The sequence below is a fragment of the Aquila chrysaetos genome, chromosome 15 (genome assembly GCF_900496995.4).
Source record: "Aquila chrysaetos chrysaetos chromosome 15, bAquChr1.4, whole genome shotgun sequence".
NCBI lineage: Eukaryota > Metazoa > Chordata > Aves > Accipitriformes > Accipitridae > Aquila > Aquila chrysaetos.
The window spans coordinates 20,409,283-20,433,719 of NC_044018.1; the positions used below are offsets into that span (position 1 = coordinate 20,409,283).

Below are 24,437 nucleotides of genomic sequence, written 5' to 3' on the forward strand. Positions count from 1 at the left end.
GAACATTTACCAAAGAGTAAACGACATGATTAAATGAACCTTCTTACAGAAATGTGAAAAGCGTCATTCACTTGACACATTTGTTGTAAATTATAGATCCCTCAAGAACAGAAAAGAAAGAGAGCAAATGTCCTACCCCTGGGTGTGATGGAACTGGCCATGTAACGGGGCTTTACCCCCATCACCGCAGTTTGTCAGGATGCCCACACAAAGATAGGGTCCCTCCAGAAAGTAAGTTCACATTGTTTCATGGAAACCGGGGATAAAACTACAAAAATTTTTCTAGCATGCTTTTTAAACCTTTTATTTAAAAAAATTAATTTCATTTTTCAGTATGGTTTGTCTCAACTTAGTCAATTGTTCTGTGTTATATTTTTTCCTTTATTCCATCATTTCCATTCTCTACTAACTTTTACACTAAAAGAACAACTTTTAAAGCTGTATTCTTTGATTTTAAGAATCCTAGGTTATTTTTAAATAGATGTATTCAGTCAACAGAGAAGAAGGTTTCCAGAAGATGTGCACTGCTTTTACTTCTGCGTGCTGATGTCACATCAAGTGTCCCTGTTGTCTTGTACAGGAATAATTGTACTGGAAAAACTTGCAACCCCTTTCCTTTGTTGTTGTTGTGTCTGAAACATATTAAATTAGATTAGATTATTTAAAATAACAATTTGGCTGTTTACTTAGTTACGCAATTCAGGATTTTGAGCAAACATCCCCTGTCAGTCACATGGGTGGAGTTTCCTGCCATGGCAGTGGATTCTCTGCAAAGGAGGTTCACCCATATGAGCTCACGGGCGTTCACCTGAAGGCAGAGGACTCCATTTCTGGAAGTCACCTTCTTGGCTGGTGGAATCAACATAGTTCTGTTGAAGCTAATGAATCTATGTGATTTACACCAGGCAGGCGTCTAGCTAAGATCCAGTTCTCTTTCACACCAATTTTAAAATGGCATTATTCCATTGAAGCCTATGGACCTAAAATCCCCACTGTCCACCAGCACTTACAGACCTAACCTCAATGGATTTACAACAGCTTAACGGAAATGTCATAAAGACAGTCAGGGCTAAAATGGTCCCCAGTTCCCAAAGGAAAGTAGATTCAGAAGGATAGGAAAACAGATTAGCACACCAAGAGTGGCAGACATAAAAAGTCCCCTCTTTCATGGTAGAGTGGCTTCTTCCAGAAGTAAAGTAATGAGGAAGTGCTTTAGGAAACTTTGCTGTAGCTTGGTTGATCTCTGAATACAGTAGAACAAATAGGGTAGTTTCTCTGCTTTGCTAGACCCTGTCATTTTCTGAAACACAAATATTTATTTGGTTGCTCAAAGTTTTCTCATTTTTACAAATGGTAAATAAAAAGCTCTTTACAAGACTTTGTAAATCAAAGAAGAATATAGCTTTAAACTGTTTGCATGCTCTTGTACCTACTAAAATGAAAAAGGTGAGCTCATCTTTTTATTTTTTTCCTGTGATGTTGGCCTTGTGAAGCATGTTTCAAGAACAGCTTTGAATAGTAGGAATTTTCAGAGTAAAGCTTTTGCATCTATACACATTTTAGTACACTGATGATGGGGTGATGATGATGGTTATCTTTTAATCAGTAAACACGGTTAAATTCTCAAGTCTCTGAACAGCTTTTATTCAGTTCTTAACTCAGTCAAGGAATTCACTGATTTTATTAGATCTTTTTTTGAGTGAGAACTAAATACAGGCTTCCAGACTACTTCTTGTATGAGAAAACCAGAACTTTGCAAGGGCTGGATGGCCTTTTTCCATAGAGTGATGTACTGCCATACAGCTCCGAGACATGGATTCAGATATGTCTCACACCATACAAAACTCTTTAGCGTTACCAAAAAGTTCTTGATAATTTGGCACTTCATAGCATGAGCTTTATGATTTAGAGGAGTACTGCTCTGAGCAGCCTTGGGAGTAAGTTTTCCATCCAGCTTGCAATGGATGCAGATGTAAATCAGTTTACTTACTTAAGCTTGTACCACTTTTTTTTTTTCCCACAGTTTTCTTTTTTTTTCCACCATCCCTCAATTTTTTAAGTGCTTATTTTTAGTTTTTAGTCTTTTGAAAAAAAATTCTATCCATTGCAATTTTCACATCTGTAGAGAATACAAGCAAAAATTAAAGGGCCAGTTCTGCTCGTCATGTAGATATGAATGATATATCTATGTGGAAGTGGGCAGAACTGGCCCCTAGCTCAATTGGGCTGTCTTATAGTTAGGGTTAAATTCTGTTCAGGGTTGTACTGAGGTATGTTTCAAGTAATTCAATGTTCTACCAGTATAACTTGAGAGCAGATTTTCAGCTCTTGAGTTTGATACTGTGTATATAAAGCTATGTATTATGAATGCGTACATTTCCTGAAAGAATTTTTCTAGTCTGTAATTTTGTATTGGACCGTTGCTAGCTCACCCTTTACTGTTGAGCTGATCTTTGCTCAGTGCTTTTGTATGAAGAAGATCTTGGAAGTCTTCTGCTTCACTGTTGCACCAGAGATGCATTTGTTTATAGGTTCTGTAACCTTCATAACTTTCACTGTTGCCCTGTGTTAATGAGCACAGGGTCACAATACTTACTTCCCTCATCAGGCTTTATTGGCTATGTGTGTCACGTGTATTTTGAGGAATGCTGGTTGTTAATGAATCCTGCTTTGTTTTAAAATGGTTTCATATATACTGGGATTTGATTTTTTTTTTCTTGTTTTCATACTCTGCTGTTTTCTCTTACTCTCCTTGTCAAGTTCTTGCCATGCATGAAAATGTTCTTAAGTGTCCTACACCAGGCTGCACAGGCCGGGGCCACGTAAATAGCAACAGGAATTCCCACCGAAGGTAAGGATGCCGTCGCTGGACGCCAATCTAGAGGGAACAGTGCCTCCGAACTGCGGCCCTTCTAGCAGTCCATTGGCGGGGGGGTGTGAGTGTGTGTTTCGTTGTTCTGTTCTGAGGATTGACAGATGGTGCTTCGTGTGCTTTATCCATTTTAAAGAGTAACATTTATTCATGTATTTTCTGAGGAGGACGAGTGTGCGCTTGCTTCGGTATGGATGAATTGATCCACGGAAGACATTTTAAGCATCCTTAGCTTTTTGGGTGGATTTTCTTTCTTTCTGTTTTGTTATTAGCTGAACAGGAGTGGTACGAAACAAATGGTACGACTCCTTACGGGTATGTCGCGGGGAGAAGGAAGAGTCTGCCAACAGCATCAGGACTAGGGCAGAGTTCTTGTTCTCACACTTCGTTCTCTTCAGGGATTATTTTATAGTGCATGAAAAAATCCACTCTAGTCCTAAAATTGATTTTTTTAATACATGGGAAATGGCATTTTAAGTACACAGACATTGTAAGAGTTAGCTTTCCTACTGACCACGGTCTCAACCCCAAAGTCCTTATTAGCTAAAACTGAATGAGAATTTTGCCTGTGTAAGAAGCATTACGAAAATGTCTCATTAAATTTAAAAATGAGAAGCCAGAAATGTTAGATGTAAATATTCTAGCCAAACAAAAGAAGATGAAGAAAAAAAGCAACTTTTCTATAGTTTCCTAAGATGAGTGATAGATTCTTATAGAAGGGATGTCATTGCCTATTAAATTCTGTTAAACAAATAACAAAATTATCAAAACGTCACTATAATTTTTAGTACATGTCATGATTTTCCCACAGAAGAACAAGATCTTGCTTATTTCTTTACAATTTTAAAAAATCCAGGAAATGCGGGTAAGAGGGTAAAAGGCACTATGCAAGGCTCCTATTAGCGAATTCCTTTTTTACTGTTAATAGTAGCATGAAGGCTTAAGGGACTGCACAGGTACTGGACATTCAGTCTGATCAAGCTCTGGGTTACTAGAGCCCCTCATATTAACTGCATGTCTCCCGGAAGACTCTTGTGGGTACCAGCCCGTCTGCAGTAAGCTCTGGTGCCCCTTTCTTCTCTGCAGTGATGCTGCCAGCAGATGCAGCAAAAACCTCTGAGAAGGCTTTATGGGAATTACTGCTGCTTGAAGCAGCATTCACTTCTGGTTGACTGTCTCCTGGAATATTTGAGGTGTCTGAAGAAGAGCGTGTCAGTGGAGCGCAGCTGCCCTCTGGCATGACTCCAAAACCGCCCAGAGCCCCCTCACCCCTCTGCAGAACTGGGGCAGCGAGGGAGGGCTGGGGGGAGCAGCCTGCAGTCTGTGCTCACCTCTTTCTGCAGCTTTTGGGGCATTTTGCTCTGCTTCACCTTTTTTTTATTCTTTTTTTTCCCCTTATTTCCTGTAGAGAAGGGAACATCTGGGAATGCACTGATTTGCCTTTCATTTTAATTTCTTTTCCTGTGGAGAACACAGAATGCTGCGGTCACATAAGCATGCAATAGACTATGACAAGGAAAGGACCCCCTCCATTGTCAGGTCACAGGTTTTTACAGCTTCACTAAGAGCACCATCTGCTGGCATCAGTATATTTATTTTTCCCTGTTCTAAATCTTTTCCAGAAGAATCAGGCTTATTATTGTCACTTCAGTAATAGTTCAGCATTTGCAATTTTAATTGAATTTCAATTCAAGTGCAGAAGTTCTTTTCGTGTTACATCATCTAGTATTAGAAAATATATTTTAGTGGCTGAAATTCATGAACAAACACTAAGAATAACATAGTTGAGATGTAGATTTAGAGACCCAAGGCCAAATTTTGCACTCATTTATATGCCTAGCAAAAAGATTGGAGTTAATGGAGCTGAATGAGGTGTGAAGCAGTGCAAGATTTGGCCTATATGGTGTCATTTAATCATCTTCAGGAGCCATTTCATTGGCAACATTGGTAGATGCATAAAGGTCACAAGTCTGCTAGCAGACTGCTAGCAGAGCTGCACAGTAGATTCCAGTTTATATTCTCCTCTCCTACTGGTATGTTCACTGGCTGACATCCATGAATAATCTACCCATGTACAGTCAGAGAAGAAGAGCAGATGTAAGATCTACCATGCAACTTTGCAAGCAGAAGAAAGGAAGTCTATTCTAGAGAAAATACATATGACCAAAAAGCTTTTGGAAACTCTTTTCCTTCAGATTCTTCCTGATGCTGGCTAAGGAGGAGAAGGAGTAATTGGATCAGTGCTATAATGTGAAACTACACAGGACAAGACAATTAAATTTCCTTTCTGTAATTGCAGCCTCTCTGGATGTCCTATTGCTGCAGCAGAGAAACTGGCTAAAGCTCAAGAGAAGCATCAGAACTGTGATGTGTCAAAATCAAACCAGGCATCAGATCGGGTTTTAAGGTATTAGAAATCACTATAATACTTATTATTATGCAGAATTCATCACACATTCACCGACTCTGAGAATTTATATTTATATACGTTGTATATACATATATATCTCCTTTAAAGAAGAGTTAGAATTAGGGCTTCTGGATCCAATTCTCACAGTGTATATTTCCCACTCAATTTACATGGGGGAGGGTTGGTAATTATTTTGGCAAATACATGTAAAGCTGAAAAGCTCATTTTTGTCTTAGGCATTGTTTGGTGTAAAGATGACTGCTGGAGTGCAAAGTCTAAGAACAATGGGAAAAAAGTTGGTATCTTTTGGGAATAAACTAATATTTACCGGTAAGTCTTGGTTTTTTCAGCAGGCTTTTACTAGTAAATATCAGTTTAAATTAAACCAGAAGCCCTATTTGCATTACCAAACTGGTAGTACACCTTTTGGCAGGACACTTGGAAAAATGCCAGGTATAGTTTAGATTCCAAAAGAAGGTCAGGCTTAGTTCTTTGTCTCTGTTCCCCCACTTGCTGCCAGGAAGGATAGAAAGAGAGAAAAATTGTCCTAAATTTTCATACAGGAAGGGCCTTGAACCAATTTGACATATTTATACCCCTTGTCTTCATCCATATAGGATTCTGCATTTATCCAAAGCTGTATCCAGCTTTTGCTATTGTCTCCTCTTTTGAGATATGTGGGTAGAAAAAATATTACTTCTAAGGAGCTGAAGTGTGAAGGATACATGTAAAGGAACTAGACTTCTGCATGGTTGTACCAGCCTTATGCTGATGATGCCCCAAGAGCTGCAGAATTTCTCCATCGATACCGCGGTATCTGTGGGCTGGGATATGTACATCCCTCCCAGCTGCCTCGAAAAGCGTGGAGGAAGTGCCGCAGCTTCAGTTCCCGGAATTTCCTACTTATCCCATACGTTTCTTAGTATTTAGCTGTCTTCTAGTTTTAAAATCTGATAGGGCTGCTTAAAAGGAAAGTTTTCTACTGTATTATCAACGTCATTCTTTGAATACTCTCTTAAAACTTCATCTAATCTTGATGGTCTTTTCAAAAACCAGTCCAGTCTTTCCATAGAGCTAAGAACACAGAATTATGGTTCACATCTACAGAAGAATTGTTGCCACGCCTGCTGGCTGTGTTTTCCTTCCTCAGATTGTTTTTGATGGGCTTTATCTTAACTGCCCCTAATTCGGATTGTACGATTTTTCATACAGCATCCCAGACAGTTTTCTTAGAGAAGGGTTCTTCAAATCCTATCAATAAAAAACACCCTTTGAGGGAGTAACACAGTTTCTCACTTGATGGAAGAAGACAGATCAAAAATGCAGTGGCTTTTACCACTGCTCATTAGAGAGAAGCCACTACAGTCAGGTGCCATACAAAGAAGGCGACCGCTCAAAAGCAGCATCCGGTTTGCTGGCAGGCTCCCTAGGAAGATGCGCTGCAATCTGAACTTTGCTTGTGAGCCTGCCCTGTGTTTCAGATTTTATAGGCAGCTCAGCTAATGCTTTCATCTTGTCTTCTGCTTCCCTTTTACCTTTAAGTCATTGAAGTATTTAAGATTAAGAACTTGGGAGCTGTTTATAATATTTGCATGCAGGCAACTGATGGGCAGACAGAGATGTTCTAAGAGTAAATCTTGAATATTTGTCTTCATCCCAGTTTCCGTCCCACCTGCATTTAAAATTTCTTACTTAAAAAGAAATCAAATTCATGGGACTTCCGTTCCACAGAAATTTTGGATTTACTTTGGATGTACAGGATCTGAATTGCATTTTTTAAGCTAAATGTAGGTTATCTCGAGACAGGATCAAAATATTATTCATATCAGCTCATTGTATAAATAAGCCCACTGTATTTTGTGAGGAAGAAGTGTCTAAAGGAACGAGCATACATAAATCAAAGGGAATAGTATGACTAATATGATTTCTTGGGTGATCTTTACATAAATATCCTGACTAAATTCTATGAAAATGAATTCATTCAGAAAAACATAATATTCAAAACCTATTTCTTACTATTTATCACATTCCATTTTGTCAGTCAGCATGATGATACTTCTGGTCTGGACTGAATTTATGTTCCTATGAATGTTCCTTCCATTTCCTCTGGTTATAAATGCAGTAAAGGAAAAAAAAAAAAAAAGAAAAAGAAAGAAGACTTGATTATGTGATTCTTGATTCCAGCAGAAGCACCTCAGGTGTGCTGTTCATCATCTTTACCTCCTGCTAAATGCAGTAGGTAGACATGCAGCACTGTGTAGCAGTTGCTCCCTATGACCCAGTCATATAACACTTTCTTATATAGGTAAGGTTTGCAGGATCTGACCTTCACTTACCTGCTTTGAGAGCTGACGACTTCTGTGTCCACATGCAGAAGACAGCGTGACAGGGGAGTTCACTACAGCATTCTTTCACTGAGATCTCACAAGTTTCTCCAGTGGCCGAATGAGATCAGTCAGGGATTTTCCTGACTACCCTCCCTGATCCTACACAAAAGAAAAATTCAGCTGAATACAGTTTTATTCTGTATTCATTGGCAGGACCTTCCTTGAGGTGTGTATCTGTGTATTAGGAATCGCAGCTCCTGCCAGAACCTTGCATTTAAGGGTGAGCAGGACCTGCGAGGCAGCAGCTCAGAGTCCACAGAGGTTGTGAGACTCTCCTGTGTATTTCTCAAGATGAACATGGATTTCTATATTGAAAGATGAAACAGGACTAGCTCCTTTGGAAAGCATACAGGAAAAGAGCATACAACTCTGTTGAAAGAAATTCAGAGGAAACTCCATTAATTAAGTGGAGCTTCCAGTGCTGTTTTTTCTTTTTGACATTTAAAGGAATTTGTCCAAACTTCTGTCAGTCTGCTCGCCCCTCTTCAATTCATCTCCCAAAAGAGAAAATGTTTGCTATGTGATGCAATTACATGGGGAAGGGGAAACCCTGAAGTATTTTAAAACAGAATTTTAAAATACTTTTAGCTACAGGATACATTTAGTGGTATTAGAATTAATTTTGTCTAGGCTTTGTTCAAGAAAATATATATTGTTTGTCTGCTGAAAATAACCAAACTAAGCAAATGCAATAATATATTGCTGTCTCTTGAGTACAAGAAATAACTAAGATTTTCTAATCTGAACTATAAATTATGCACAGACACAGTAAACTGAACTGCATCTAACAAACTTTACATATCTTTAATTTCTAGGCCCATGTGCTTTGTTAAGCAATTGGAGATCCCTCAGTATGGCTACAGAAACAATGTCCCCACCACCACACCCCGCTCCAACTTGGCCAAGGAACTAGAGAAATACTCTAAGACTACGTTTGAATATAACAGTTATGACAACCATGCCTATGGCAAGAGAGCCATAGCTCCCAAGGTGCAATCCAGGGATATATCCCCCAAAGGATATGATGGTAGGAGGTGCACACTCTTATACATGAGAGACAAGTTTGCAGTTAATCATGTTGTTGTATATGTAAACATCATACAAATAAGACATGTGTTCATGTTCATATAGTATTATGAGGAATGCTGTCATGTGTAAGTTATTTTAAAGGCCTTTTAAAAAAGCGTTGTTTTATACGGTGCTTGCTTTAGGATTGTTGCACAGGCAAAAGAACATCTCCAGCTATTAAGCTCCTGGGATGTGTTGAGATCGCAGTAAAAGCTAAGTAATAGAGCTAGTCCTTATGTTGCTATTTGGGAGACCTGGCCTCAAGGGTCACATTAGGATTCTCGCTTCCGTACGGTAGTTCAGGTAACCCATAAAGATAACATACTTGCTCTGTGGGGATATGGAAGTAGAAAACCTGGATCTCATTGCACTTCAGAAATCACTGCTACTTACTTAATGAGGCATTTCTGCTCATTTTGTCCTCATGAATACTACCTGTTGAATTCTCTGGAAAACCTCATATAAGTAACATGTTTAGGAGTAGGCCAGAAGTGGCTTCAGTTCAGGAGAAGACAATGGATGGGGTCTGTCAGGCAAGAGGAATTTTTTTAGGGGAAAGAAATGAACTGCAGGGTAAAGAATGAGGATTTGGATTGTAGCTTTTGAGGGCATCAGGAGTTTTTCAGAGCAAGACAATTATGTGTGTATAAATATATTATGTGTGTGTGTATATATATATATAAAACCAAACTGTGCCTTTATCTTTTTTTTCTTCTTTTTCTAATGTTAACGGTTTATTTTTTGGTTAAAATATTTGATACTACTCACTGAGTACCATAGGAAATTTCAGGCAGGTGTCAGATTTCTGTTTAGGAAAGCAGAAATAAGTATACGCTATAGAACAATTTATGCTGTTGCCTGAACACAGACTCTGACATTCAAAAGTAGGTAAGTGGAGAAAGGGAAAAATGCTACAGCTCTTGCCTTCGTATTTCTGATATTTTGGATATTTTGCTTTCTCATAGAATCAACAGGCATGTTCTTGCACTATAGCAGAAAGGAAAAGGGTTGTGAAAAGCAACATATTTTTGAGTAAAAGTGCCCTTTTTTCTTCTCTCACACGCTTGTCTTGTTTGCCTGTATCAGAATAAAGGCTTGAACATTCTTAAAAGTAAAGCACTAACTCTGACTGTGGTTAGTAAGCTAATGAGTGTACATTAATATAAGGTAAATGAGATATTAACTGTTGCGTATATGCTCTGTCTGCTCTTGCAGAAAGGAAGGAATCAGGGTATTACTAAGGATCCCGTGGACATGTGTATTTTCAGATCAAATGACTGATGCTTAAGCAACTGATACATATTTTTCTCATTTAAGAGCCCTTTTCAGCAAATAATTACAAACTCCACTTTTTTTCCCGAATCACCAGAACTTGAAAATACATGTAACATTAAACACAAGTTTCACAGTGGCCTTAAATAATCAAAGGCTAGGGTGATATAGGTCACTGTCTTTATGCACACTCATCTTCCTTTGATACAAATAGGAATTTTACTTGGGAGATAAGACTGGGGGTAGGTTGCTTCACTGCTCAGTGATGTGAGCCAGAAAGGACTGAGGGAGACTACACATGTGATTCAGGCTGGTACAGCAAGTATACGTGGTTCTTCTGTACTCAGAACAGCTGAAGTCCATTATAGCTGAAGCAGGTTGTTTGCCAAATGAAGGCTAATTCCTTATGGATTTGTTCCATACCCCTGGCTCTGCAGGAGGCGGCACATGCTGTATGTACCTGGTTCCAAGTGATGTGCGTGCCATTTGGCCAGACAGACATGCCGACATGGTCCCAGAGACGGGACCTAATTTGAGTTTTTCTTTGTACCCTATCAGTGATTCTCACGAAACCTTCAGGATTCACATCTTTTTTATATTCCATAAGCACTCCATCATATTTGGCTTAAACTGGCAAAGGGTTTCGAAGTTCCTCGGGAAAATCAGCTAAATTCATAGGAGGATGAAGTGAAATCCTGGGCAGGCTGAAATCGGTCAGAGTTTTGGCCCTGACTTTCAATGGAACAAGGATTTTGCTGACAGTTATTGTAAATAACTGAATATGAAGGAGATTTCAGGAAGAGGCTCTTCACATAAAAGAGCCACTCTTCCTCAAGAAACATCACGGTATTTTTAGGTGACTTTGTGTGTAAAAAAAATGATTAATTATTGCTGCTAAAGCCATTATGGAGGTACTGAGTGCACACCTATTATGTATGTCAGCAAAACTCTTTTATATGAAAGCATGTAGTTCTGAAAAGTAATTTTGGGGAAACTTGCAAGTAAACAGCGCTTTAGCTTTTCTGAATATAAGATGAGACAAGTAGTCTAAGGATATGAAAAATCAGTAACTTAATGTCTTAAGCCTTTTTTAATTGTAAGCTAGCACTCTATTTTCATCATTAGAGAAAGGATTCTATGTTCAATAAGTGTATGGTTGTGAGTGACATGAACATAAATAGCTACTTTGGATTGTTTTCTTGATTTTTTTTTCCACCTAAGCTTTAGTAAAAACCAGGTAGAAAATAGATACTTTGTATTGTGGGGTAGGATGCTCTGATAATTCTTGAGAAATCTTGTGTCTGTGGGCTTGCTTTTCCTTTGAAAGCAGTTTCATAGTGTATTGGATTGTTGGGCTTCTGGTATACAGCAGTAGAGATTAGAACAGCTGGACACAGCGGGCAGAGGAGACAGCAACTGTTTCAGTTGCTCAGGTGATGGCAGGAGCTCCTCTCATTCCACCAATAGTCCTGGGTCCTTCCATCAAAACACTGAGAAAATGTTAGGAGTGGGATTCGTCTGACCATATCTAGACTTTTATAATGTCAGCACCTACATCTGGGCTCATCACCCCTTTCAGATCCAAGGAGAAAGAATGACACTTCTCTGATTCAATTCATCTCCTTCTGAAGTTCTTACTTAAAACTGGTCAGATGAATCATTGCCCGAAAGTTCCTGGTTTTTTCCACTGCCTGTATAGGAAGCCTATAATGACGAGGTCACATATCTGAAGTTAGGTGAGATGAACCTCTTATTGTGCAAGTCAGAAAAAGTGTTGAAACTGTAATTAATTTACGTAACACACTCAGTATTTAGGCAATACTGGGGTTGAGGGTGCCTGGGCAGAATTTAATTCCACTCCAGATATCTTCCTTTGGTCGTTCACATTGTTGGGATCTCTCCCACTCCTCCATTGTTAATTAGCGAAGGAGCCTGTAGACTTTGAGAGGTTCTTTGTAATCAGCCCCTAGACATGTCTGATGGTAGGCCAGTTTGGGTATACAGCTGGTTAGACCTGTATCTGTCAGTTAATGGGAAAGGTGTTCTCCACATCTGGTTTCACTACGGATCGCGAAGTGTAGGTGGACTACAGAGCTTCCAAAACGTGGTGCCACAGGGTTGGGTGGTGTATCAAGCAGAACTATCTGGTATTGAAACAATGCAGTTTTCCCTTCATTAGAGATCAACTTGATTTAGTTCATTATAAATTGATGACCTTTGTTTCTCCTGAAAAGCTAATGTGAAATGAACAGTGTGGGTTATATGACGAATCTTAAAATGTACAGCTACAGTAAAGTTAAAATAACCATGGCCATTTCTCTCTAAGTAAGTTTTGCTTAAATTATTGGTAATCTAAAAGCTAATAATTGTGTAGCATGCTTGTAGCACTTTACATCTTCAAAGTGTTTTGCAAGTGAATCACAACACAACTAAATTTTAGAAGCAACTTTCTATGTATAGGGAAAATGAATTTGAGGGATAATGTAGTTTGACCAAGGCCACAGAGGAGTCCATATCAAAGCCTGCATGAGTTTCTGATGGTTAGTCCTATGTGTAAAGCTGCCTCTTTCCCTCCCTTTCTTTAGCACGTACTCTTATATATATATAATTTCCCATGTAGTATGCCTCTTATGTCTGTCTAAATGTGACCTGCTATAACAAGACTAACATTTTTTGCAAGTGACAGAAGTCTTACTTGTTCATATGAATTTTGAAAGATATTTCTAATTTGACAAGTTCAGTGGTACAGGGTGCTTGCTGTGTTAACACAGTAGAAACTGAATTATTCCATTATTTCCTTCCTTAAGTATAGGAAAATTCTGTGTGTCTTAGATACTGTTACAAAGTAACAATGGATAAATGCTGAATTTTTAATGACCACCACTGACTACTATATTAATAATGAAACTCTTGAGAAATAGTTCACAGATTTAGTGTTAGTGGATACCCTGCTAGAGTAGTGCTACTATGTGTTCAAAACAAAGAAATGTGATGAATGTTTAGCATTCACTTCACTTAAAAAAAAATCACACCCTGTGCATTATGTGGCTTTCCTGAGAAAACTCCATCTGTTATGAATTAAGTGAAACACTATTTCCTTTACAGTAAAAATAATGCCATGATTTTTTTTCCCATTTTTTTAGAGAAAGGAGGATGACATAAGCTCTAGCAGAGATATTTTGCTTTCAGATTCTTCTTTTGAATCCTGCCTGCCTACCAAAGCAGCCTGTGGTTCACAAATGGGCTGTGCTCATGGGAGCAGATTATTATATGTGTGTCTGCTCAGACAAATACACCTGAAGAGTCTGGCATTTAAATGGAGCCCATCACGAAAGAGCTCTAGCTAGGGCCTGACCTTTTTTGTATAGCTCTCTAATCAGCATGCTAGTTGGTTATTGTTATACTGTGCTATAAGGTATGATCTCTGCAGTACACATTTCCATCTTGAGGGGAGGTAGTCGCTGTAATATGCATGTATGTATCCTCTGACCTGGACTTTTATTTTTTTATGAAATACGTTAACTTAAATTTAGGAGATGAGCTCACACTTTCTTGCATTTTATATAAATATTTTTAAAACAGTTTGTTTGGGAAGAGGGTTGGAGAAATAAGTGGGCTGATAGGGCTGGTTTCCATTATTACTACAATCCCTTTGGCTGCAAGGAGCATTTCCTAAAAGCAGCACCGGTGCTGGGTCGTATTTAGATAGGCCGGCCATGAGCTTTGTCAGTGCCGTAGCTCTTCGGTGACCGCCCGCGGCTTCTGTGGGCCAGCGTACGGCGGAGCGCTGCCGTCCTCGGCGTGAGCGGGACGGGGGGGCTTTGGGCCTTCTTGGTTTTGTGAAGGGTTGTAGGTGCCTGGGTTGTTTGAAGGTGGGGACGTTTCACTTGTACCTGCTTCCATTTATACAGCCGCTGCTTCTGCCTTTGTGCAAGCCGTGGTAAAACTCACGCGTGACCACCACCTCTCTCCTTCCATCATGTTCCTCTCCTTTCTGATGGCCAGTGTCGTAATTTTTGCCTGTGATGTAGGAAGAAGAAACCTTTTAGGAAGCAGGGGGTGTTTGAGGACGTACGGGTCGCGCTGCGGCCCGGAGACCAAGCCCGTCAGCCGTACGGCGGGCGTGATCGCCAGCAGCGCCGGGTTTCTAGGCCTTCAATTAACAGTTTGCTCATGTAAACAGGAAAAGGTCCCGTAGTGTTATGTTGCCCCTCACTGATAAAAATGAATGAGCCGAGCAGATCCTACCTTCTGTCTGACTATATATGTGGGGTAAAAGCAGTGTTTCTGTGTTTTTATTGTTTTCTAGATCCAGCCTGTTTGTCAGAACGATTCATGGTCACGTCATGCAGATTTTTGCAGGAGGTTATTTCATACAAACTCACATATGTAGCATATAAAAGTCAAGACAGAAATCAAGAAATACAGCCATCATTCTTATTGCGGGCTTTTTTTTTGGCATCGGTTACTGTTGCTCATTATAAACTTCACCTCCAGCAGTTTGTTTTTCTCTTCACTTATGCAGAATGCTCGTTCTTTTGAGTCATCCTTGTCATATTTCTTCCCACAGCTAAACGCTACTGTAAGAATTCAAGTCCAACCAGCAGCACAACAAGCAGTTATGCCCCTAGCAGCAGCAGCAATATGAGTTGTGGTGGAGGCAGCAGTGCCAGCAGTACCTGCAGCAAGAGCAGCTTTGACTATACTCATGACATGGAGGCAGCGCACATGGCTGCTACTGCTATTCTGAATCTCTCCACTCGCTGCAGGGAGATGCCTCAGAACCTCTCCACTAAGCCTCAGGATCTCTGTGCGAGGGTAAAAATTAGTAATTCTGTTTGTTGATGAAGATTTCTCTTTACTGCACTTGCTCTGTGGCCCTGATAGATAGAAGAATAGCTTTAGTACATCTTGCTGGTTTTTTTTTTTCTTTTCCTCAAAATTAACATAATCTGGTGGCTCTGCTAAAGCAGGGAGAAAAAAAAAAAAAAAGATGCAAAATGCTCACAAGTATCTCGGGAAATCCCGATCGGTATATAAACTGATGATACTGATAGCATGTACTCCTTTTTTTAATTTGTCTCTTACTAGTGAGATCTATAATTATAAAGAAATCTATGCTACTTGTATGTTACAATTTCTTGCCTGTCTGTGATATCACAGTTCCTAAGTCACTGTATAATACATTTGAAATGAACAAATCCTCCGGTACAGGTGACTCTAAATGTGCTTAACAGTAGTGCAGGGTCACTAATGTTCTGTATGTTCATAGAGCCTCAGTATGTTACGAAATGGCTATACAGATACAAATAAAAGCTTTTGTTGTTAAGCTTCATATACTAAGAAAAACAGTGCACTACTAACATTCATTAAAGATTTCCCAGAAGATTTTTTTTTTCATTGTAAACTTTAAGTTTCGACTCTGATAGCTGTTAAGAAATTAGTATTTAACATGCACCAGCAAACAGTACGGTGCTACCTATAGGAGACCACTAGATGGCTAAGTAGACAGATGCAGTGCAGAGGAAACATTTTTATTGTGCTTATAGAAGAGCTTTTGAGCTGGCAGACATGTTCTGTTCTTCTACATATAGACAAAGGTTTTCTTCCCGTCATCGTGTAAAGCCCCTTGATCATTCATAACAAACTAAACCCGTAGCAGTAAGTATTAGTAATAATCATGATGTCAGCCAGAATGGCTGGTGACTTTGTTTTCAAATGCTGCTTTTTGTATTAATTTATTTAATACTGTTCAACAGGGAAATCTCTTTCTGGCATGTAAATAAATGCAGTTGTTCTCTACATCAACATGATGGAAAAAGTTGGAATAAAATGCTAAAAATCTTACGTGTCAAACCCAGAAGGGGCCTCTTTCCTAATGTGTCACCCTATATTGAGACTGAAGGAATGAATCTGAGAAGATAAACGAGTATTTTCTAAATTAAATTAGCAGGATAGCAGCAATTAGATATATACTCTGACAAAAGGCAGTAATTCAGAAACAGAGATTTGCATTCACAGTGCTTTCCTGCAGCTCTGTTGTTATGCAAGAGGAGAGAAAGTCGCCAGGTGTACGAGGAGTCAGTCACATTCACGTTAGTTTTGAAACCAAATTTCTCATGGAGCGTTTCATTTTTTAAAAGATGAGGGATTCTCTTTGGGCATTTTAATTTTATCTGCCCTTAGTTTTTTTAAAATTTGTCTTCATTTTAAGATATCTTATTTCTCCTCATCTAATATAATAGACAACCCTTGTTTGTTTCTATAAAAGAAAAAGTCAGAGCCCATACTCACCCTATGTTTCACAGTACCTCAGTCGCCGCTGAAATATGCACAACTATTGTGGCAACTGTTCTGCTACCTGAATTTATTGGTCATAAAGATAGATATATGAAATGTTGATACATTTACATCTGCAGGGAAGGAACTGTGAAATCTGAATGTATTTCCTCATTCCTCAAATCGTGTCCAAAGGGACTTGTTTTGGTACTCTACCTCCCTGTTTAATTTTCTGACATTATCTAGTCAAGCATTGACTGTTAATGTTAAATAAACAAAGAAACAGAGTATTTGATGCTAGCTGGTTTTTGTTACTCTAATCACCCAAACAGGTGTCAGGACTGGCAACAAGAATTATGCAGATGTTAAGTCGTAGATACTCACCTGTCACAGAACAAATCAAGAACATAAAGATAATGACAAGAAAATGCCTTTAGAGATTTCTCCTTTTTTTTCCAAATTTTGCACCTGTGTGCCGGGTGGCAGGAGGGGTATTGAAGACTCTCCCGTCTTCCCCCAAACATGAGATGAGCCATTCAGGAAGAAATCTACTTTAACAGCATTAATGTTGTGTAACAGCATCATGCTATGTGTGGGAGGGGGCTCAATGCTTACAATCTATACAGGAATGGAAAAGCGTTTTATCATTCTGCTAGGCAATCAGATTGAAGAAGAGGTAACAGTTTGCTAGTGTGAAGCCGAATTAACAATATTTTTCTTATTTTGACAGAATCCTGATATGGAAGTCGATGAAAATGGGACGTTGGATCTGAGCATGAACAAGCAGAGGCAGCGAGATGGTTGCTGTACCATTTTGACACCACTGGAGCCAATGTCCCCGCAACGGCAAGCCGTGATGAATAACCGGTGTTACCAACTGAACGAGGGTGACTGCTGGGACTTGCCAGTGGACTACACTAAAATGAAGCCCAGTAGGATAGATGAAGATGATTCCAAAGAGATTAATGTATGTCTTTTTCATCTATTAGTTCTTGTTGCAATCTAATTTTGGTAATTCATTAAATTTCTGAAATTTGGAGGGAAAGAGGAAACAAAATTAATACGTGATAAAGATGGTGGTTTTCTACAAAAAGGACTTTCTGCTGGTTAATCTTTAGGACTATATCATGCTGGCACACATCTGATCTGTGACTAAGTTCCATAAGACAACATTTGAACCATGAATGTGAATCATGTTTTCTAACAGCGTCATCTTGTTAACAAATATTTTCTGCAGTAAAGATGTTTCACTATATCCAGATTACGTTACTCTGTATAAGCCAGTTGACATAACTGTGCAATACTGGGATAATCAGCTCTAAGGACAAGATATTCTCCTGTATTTGAAAACCATAAATGATGTGCTGAGTATTTGAAAGCACGTATTACTTTGAAATCTATTTAAACAAAAGCAGCAGAGTATAATGTAAGCTTTCAACTATTTCAGCTAATCTTCTAGATTACTTATACACTCCTGATAGCTCTGTGTGTGAAAGGGCCTGTATTAATGAAATACTTTCTTTGAAAAATACAAAGAAGGGCTATTGGAAATCAGTGTTACTTTTCAATTCATAATACCAAGACAACAGCAAAACCCTTTAAACAGAAGAGGCAAATAAAGAAAATATGTTAGTGAATTTATTTTAATTTTCAAAACTTAGAATAGGCAGGACACTGAAGAGGTCTGGTGACAAGGTTCAGTGCCACTGCTTTTGTTCATCAGGTTTTAATCTCTATCCACTGTGCAGTTTACAATCCTGCGCTCAATGCAGTTTAGCTGTTTGGAGACTTCTAGAGATTGTCTTCTGTTTCTTCTTGGTTTCTAACAGAAAATTAGGCTAATCATTTGTGTGTAGCACATCTCTTGCCGATTTTAATTAAAATATAAAACTATTTTCAGTAACTTTGAAGCATATAACAAAGTGGCATTTTCACTAGATACACTGAATGCATTCTAGCTTTGGTGTTAACTACAGTTTTGCTATTAATTTCACTGAACTAACGAGGAAGTCTGTCACTATCAAGGAAATGTGAGGTAAAACAGAGAGTATAGAGTGGTTTTTGCAGAGCAAGCAAAACTCCCTATTTCTACTGTGGCGTTTATAGCACCATCTGCAGGAATCGCTAAATCAATGCATTCAGCCACTTCATTCCTGAAATAGATTATTTTGAATTTCTGAATGCATCAGTAAAGTTAATTACAAATTACATACTTCTGTTTTGCCAGACAGATCCATTGAGGTTTGCCCCAGATTGAGATTCTGTGTGTAGATGTTAAGATTGCTCCTGTTTCATCTTTGAGATGTTCTAAACTGTTAAAAATGTTGTAAGATGGCTTTTTGATGCATAAGATACTGTATTTAATAATCTTTTTTCCTTTTCCTCTGTTTTGTGGTAACTTTAGGAAAAAATACGGATTCTTTTGAAGCAATATAATATGACAGCTGTAGAAAAAGCTGTGTTTTGCCCTTTTTTTTTTCTTTTCTAGTTCAATAAACTATATGTTCCACATTTTGTGAAGTCTTCATTGCTTCATCGAAATACCCAAGTATTATTTAAAGGTTTAAAAGGTGAAAGAATATAAAATAATTTCATTAATTTTCTCTGGCAGAATAGGATAAAGGAGGAGATAACATCTGATGACTCTGCTTTGCATTATTTTGCGTAAGTTGTAACCTCACCTAGCTGAAACTAATGTGTATGTATTTACCTGTAGCCAGAAGATTTGGATCCTTTCCAAGAGGCACTTGAAGAAAGAAGGTATCCTGGTGAAGTTACAATCCCAAGTCCTAAACCCAAATACCCTCAATGCAAAGAGAGCAAAAAGGATTTAATAACGTAAGCATAATGTGAGGTGAAATTATTTTTCTCCTTTTAACCTTTTCTCTCTTTGTCTTTTTTTAAACAAACGAGTACATATACGCCTTGCAGTATGAGCATGCAACATTTGCAGCATATAAATGTTTCAAACTGCCAGTTAAGTAAAGTGATAAGCTAACGTGTATTTGCTTGTTCTTAATGATGCTATATTGTATTGAGACGCCATTTTCATTTAAACCTGTTCATTTTGCAGCTTTTTGATTAGGATGCTTAAAACCCCTTGCAGTCATTGCAGCTAAACTGGAAACAATGAAACTTTTAAAAGTTTTTTTTTAAACATACTTACTATTTTGGCTGTTTTTGTTTTTGTTTGGTGGCAGATGTCCAACACCAGGGTGTGATGGGAGTGGTCATGTGACTGGTAATTACGCCTCACATAGAAGGTGTGACTTCATTTTTTTCATGGTGGATTCTGTCTTTTCAATTTATTGTTTTCAGCTTACCTCAACAATGCTGTCAAAGTAAAACGTTGAACTATGTGTTAACCCTTTGAGTAATATATGTTGATCTTAAAAGCATGCTAATTTGTGTGTTGTATAAACGTCTTTTATTTTTAAATAGATTACTAAAATTTCCAAAGTATTCTTAAGCATTTAAGTAGTTAACCCAGGAATCTCAAATATTTTTTGTTACATTTTACTAGTTCATAGAGAAACAAACAAACAAAAAAGAACATTTACAGTATGTAATTTTGGAAGTAATGTTGACACCTAAATATATTCAGAGGGTTAACTATATTACAAAATTCAATATTACAGCACTTGCCCCATCGCTTTTCTGCATTACAAACTTTTACTTTTTAATTTTTATGTTGTGTTTGTTTGGGAGTGTTCAGTTAATGAGAAGATTAACTTACTTGTATATCCTGCCATGTCTTACAGTTTATCTGGATGCCCCTTGGCTGACAAAAGCATTCGAAGTATGCTGGCCACAAGCTCACAAGAACTCAAGTAAGATATAAAGAACAAATATTTTCTTTATAAATATTTATTTGACTGCAAATTGTGTGTAGTGTATCAGAAATTAGAAACACTGTCTGGAGAACTGCTGCAGAAGGGGCTGATCCTGCTTGGAACATGTGTTGAAGCCTCTAGAAATTCCATACAGGCTGGCTCTATACATAAGTCTGTTGACATAGTATTTCCTTTTGTGTATTCATTAGGTGATAGGGATGAACAGAAGCCAGAACTTCCGGAATTTCATCTAAATGTTTGAATTCCTATTCAGGTTTTTTTCTGAACGTTTGAGTTTGCTAGCTAGAACAGAAAATTCTCATGTGATTAGACTGATGAAATACTTCTGATTACACAACCACTAAAGTGCTATAGTTTCTCAGACGTAGATTGGAGGGAAGAGAAAACAATTTGGTTTTCCCTAATGCTTGCATAATTTTCCCTAGGTTTGTATCACTGTTATCAGCTTAATGCATTTTCTCATTTGACTATGGGTTTTAGTGTTTACTTAGTTATTCCCCTACTTAAAATGCATTCTTTACAATTCCTTTCAGTTCTTTGGAGTGACAATTGTGAGCAATGAAAGTTAGAGAATTGTGAGACTTAGCTTTGATCTGTCTTCCTGCACCATATGCTCGACTGCAGCTCTGTATGTGGAAGAATTCTAGCGTTTGTTAGTGCTATGAGATAGTGGTCCTCCTGAGTTGGTACTGTGGTTAACATGGAAAGATGTTCACAAGTAACGAGGAAAAATTGCGTAGGGAAAGTATGAATGGATAGCTTATGCTGCCATGCTAAGCAGTGTTCTGTCTTTACCTTACATGAGTGCCTTAAATAGCGTTTCTGGAGTTCAGTACATACCCTGATGAAAAAAACAAACCTTGATGTAAAGCATGGGAAAGATAAGAAAGCAAGCATGAGAAAGCTGCTGAAGTAAGATTGCTCTCTAGTCTTAGCTACTCTAGTCACTAGGTGCAAACTATAGGTACAAAATTTACAATTTATTTCCCAGCCAGTCAAAAATAACATTTTGAAACTATCAGTTTAGATCATGCTGGTATATGCTGCTAGAAGGCTGTGTGATATGCAAGGAGAAGGCATGTAAATGAGATCAGGGAAAATATATAAGTATAAGCAGAGTAAGACATGGGCACATAACCCCTGAGAAACTCAGATTTGGACCTGGATTTTGGGTTGGGATGGGTCAAGTGGCAGATGTTCAAGGAAATGTAATTACATAAGCAAAACACAGGTAAGACTCTTGGGGCAGCATGAATAATGCTTTAAGCACAGACTTCGCTGCTTTAACCCTTTATAAAGTTTCCACTTCTGTTCGGAAGGTGTTCCCGAATTACCCCATCTCCTCTGCCTTTCTCAAGCATCTGCAGTCAAGCCTACCTAATAGAGACCAGGAAGAAAAAAAAAAAAAAAAAATCACTTAAACTTGAGACCCCACTCCTGTCTCATGCCATTCTCTCTACCTATTTCAAGTTTTGCCTAAGCAAAGAGAACAAGATTGTCATATTTAAAGTTATATTTTTAGGTTTAGCAGCTATTATTTATTTAGCACTTAGCATAAGTTATTTATTTAGCACTTATAATACCTATTGAACACGTAAAAACTCTCTTAAGTGAATTCAAAAGTTAGGAAATGCCAGAATTTTAAGCAGGCTAACTTGACTCAGTTCTCTTTTGCATTTTCATTACAAGGCAATCCTTCATTTTCTGATCACATATTTTTCCATAGGATAACAAAGTAATTCGTTGCACAGGGCAGAGAGTAATCCCTGCATAAGCAACTAATGAATTTCTTCTGTTTTCCTCTATCCCACGTGTGGCCCTGTCTGTTATTCACTGCACTTTTCTCAGACTGTACTCTCAAGATATAACTGCTAATTCACTCACACATTTGTCACTACCATTGCATCTGAGTGTTTCCTAATTAATTTATCTTGGTTATGAAGGAATTAATTTATTTTCATCTGCAATTATACTCTGAAGTAAGTCAGGGTTGGTATTATCCCAATTTTAAAGCCAGAAAATGTAAGCATGTAATTTTGATTGCTCAGTTTGGGACTTCTAGGAATCAATTTGTCACAGTTCTTCATATTGTAGAGAACTGTATATGTTTAAAGGCAAGTACCCATTGAATTTGCTTGGAGTTGTGGGAATTCAGCAGTTCTACATGATGAGTGGTTGACCCTTTGTGAAAAGGGATGAACTCTACAGAAAAAGCAGGACAGAGTCCAGTGTTCCAGAACAGCCATGGGACTATCCTTTCTCCTCCCCTGAAACTCTGATCAGTCCCAGCTTCCACTTGGTCCATTCACTCTGTCCTGTTTTCCTTCATCATTTTTTCTACATTGCTCCCTGTCTCAAGCTCCTTGTCTAATCAGACCATCTCCTGCCTGCACCACGTTTATATTTTTATTGTCCTCTATCTCTACACCCTGCTCATGTTAGTACAGAGAGAGAAATAAAACGTCTTCGCATTTCTCACATATATTCGAAAGCAGGGAAGTAGGAGTCTTACGGATGGCAGCATCCTTTATACAGCTCTCATTTATGCTCTTGTTCTTTGCCTAAGATGGAAGAAGATGTGATCATGTAAATGATAATGCATATGCACAAAACAGCTAAACCAAAGCTACATAAGCGATTTTGATTTTGGAATTTTTAAACTGTGAAGTACTTCGTTTACATCTGTTATATTTCTGTGTGTGAGGTCTGGGGGTATAATTTCCTTGCTTTTAAAAAGAGCAAGCTGAAAAGAAGCAGAAATTCCATAATGTGGGATCCTACTGGCTCTCTGTCAGGCCACCAGCCACCATGAGAACTTTTGATATCTGCTATGTAGGTCACCTGAACTACTGTGGTAGCAAACAGCAGTAGAAGGTATAAAGCTCTGCATGGACTGGCAACAGGAGGAGGTGGGGAACGTTGCTGGTGTGTTTCATACATATCTGCTGACAGTGGAAGAGTAGTGAGAATCAGTAACCTTGGCTTCTGCCCCAGGCTGTAGAGAGAAATGTCTATGCGTTTTTTGTCTATATCCCAAGCTGAGATCCCTTCTGTCCTGTCCCTACCAATCTGTACTGTTCTCATCTCTTCTTCATCTTTTATTCCTCGTTCTGGCTTTCAGTGTAGTTGTTTCCAGTCATCCATAAAGTTTTCAACCTCTGTAAAATTTCTGGCAAATACTTTTTTAATGCATGGGGTACAGAGAACGATTGATAGTGCGGTAGAAGAATTGATAGTGCAGCATAGGGATCGTATTTCTGGACTGCATAGTTTGAAAAGAGTTCATACTTTTATGGCTTTGCCATGCATAGCTTATGTAGCAAATATTGCATATGTGCTGGTAAAGCCTTTATATCACATTTTACCAATCCATGATCTCCTTGTGTGTATTGTACACACACAAAAGTTATGTGTAGTGCAGCTTCCTAACTGGAATTTTGCTAACACACTGGTTCTTTTTAAGCCGGAAATAAAATATAAAGCATCAGACACTTCAGATAATATTAATTAATAATATCATTCAGATAATATTCTTAATCAAAATAATATGAGAATCTGAAAAGGTTAGAGAAAAGTTTATTTTGCTTAACAGTTATGCTCACTGTATTGTCTTTTGGTAGTTGTGGCTCCATCGATTCCATCACTCATGTTTCCTGGCTCCCAGAATAATAATGTTGCAGCTTTCAATTAAATTGTTCCAGGGTCAGCATAATTATTCCTTACCACCCATGCCTCTCTTCTGTAAGGCTTCTTACTCAGGTTTACAATGCAGATTGTACGATTTTCCACTTTCACCCAAAGCCCAAGTGGAAACAAGAGAGTCTGTGCATAGTTTATCGGCAGACCAAAGCAGTTACACAGCCTGGTCAATGATCTCCAAATAACAGAAGAATTTCTTCAGCTTTAATTCTCGGTTACTGCTGCTGGCACAAAAAGAGGTCAGCAGCTTTCAGGGTCTCTGAAGAAATTAATATCTGGCAAGAATCCAAGCTTTTCCAGCATTAAGATTTTTATTATAGGACTTGTGAAAAGCAACTAATTTTTAAAGGACCTAGGGACACTATATTGATGAGTAAACTTCACCATGATGGGAAAGCAATTAACAGCCCACCCAGTGACAGCTACCAATATTAAAATATTCGTAAGTTAAATCCAGTTTAATCTTACCCAGGGGCTTTTCTTTATCAGTTTTCTTTATTTACTCCTTATCATAGGAGGTTTTTCTAACAGCTACAGTTACTTCAAAACTGTAATCCCATTGTAGAATTATAAATACTAGAAAAAAGCAACATTTT

At 38.3% G+C, this 24,437-nt stretch overlaps 1 protein-coding gene across 19 annotated transcripts in view; it reads left to right on the forward strand.

Moving 5' to 3' along the window:
- The window catches only part of MYT1L (myelin transcription factor 1 like), a 312,013-nt gene that overhangs the window by 232,504 nt on the left and 55,072 nt on the right, over positions 1-24,437 (forward strand). For 9 of the 19 annotated variants that reach the window (XM_030037591.2, XM_030037592.2, XM_030037597.2 and 6 more), the window contains 9 exons: positions 97-231; positions 2,761-2,851; positions 5,172-5,279; positions 8,485-8,696; positions 14,580-14,827; positions 17,019-17,255; positions 19,005-19,126; positions 19,489-19,551; positions 20,050-20,118. In XM_030037591.2, the coding sequence (XP_029893451.1) occupies positions 97-231; positions 2,761-2,851; positions 5,172-5,279; positions 8,485-8,696; positions 14,580-14,827; positions 17,019-17,255; positions 19,005-19,126; positions 19,489-19,551; positions 20,050-20,118 (1,285 nt within the window). The remainder of the gene's footprint in view (positions 1-96; positions 232-2,760; positions 2,852-5,171; positions 5,280-8,484; positions 8,697-14,579; positions 14,828-17,018; positions 17,256-19,004; positions 19,127-19,488; positions 19,552-20,049; positions 20,119-24,437) is intronic. The other 10 variants (XM_030037601.2, XM_030037603.2, XM_030037598.2 and 7 more) reach the window with 3 other exon arrangements.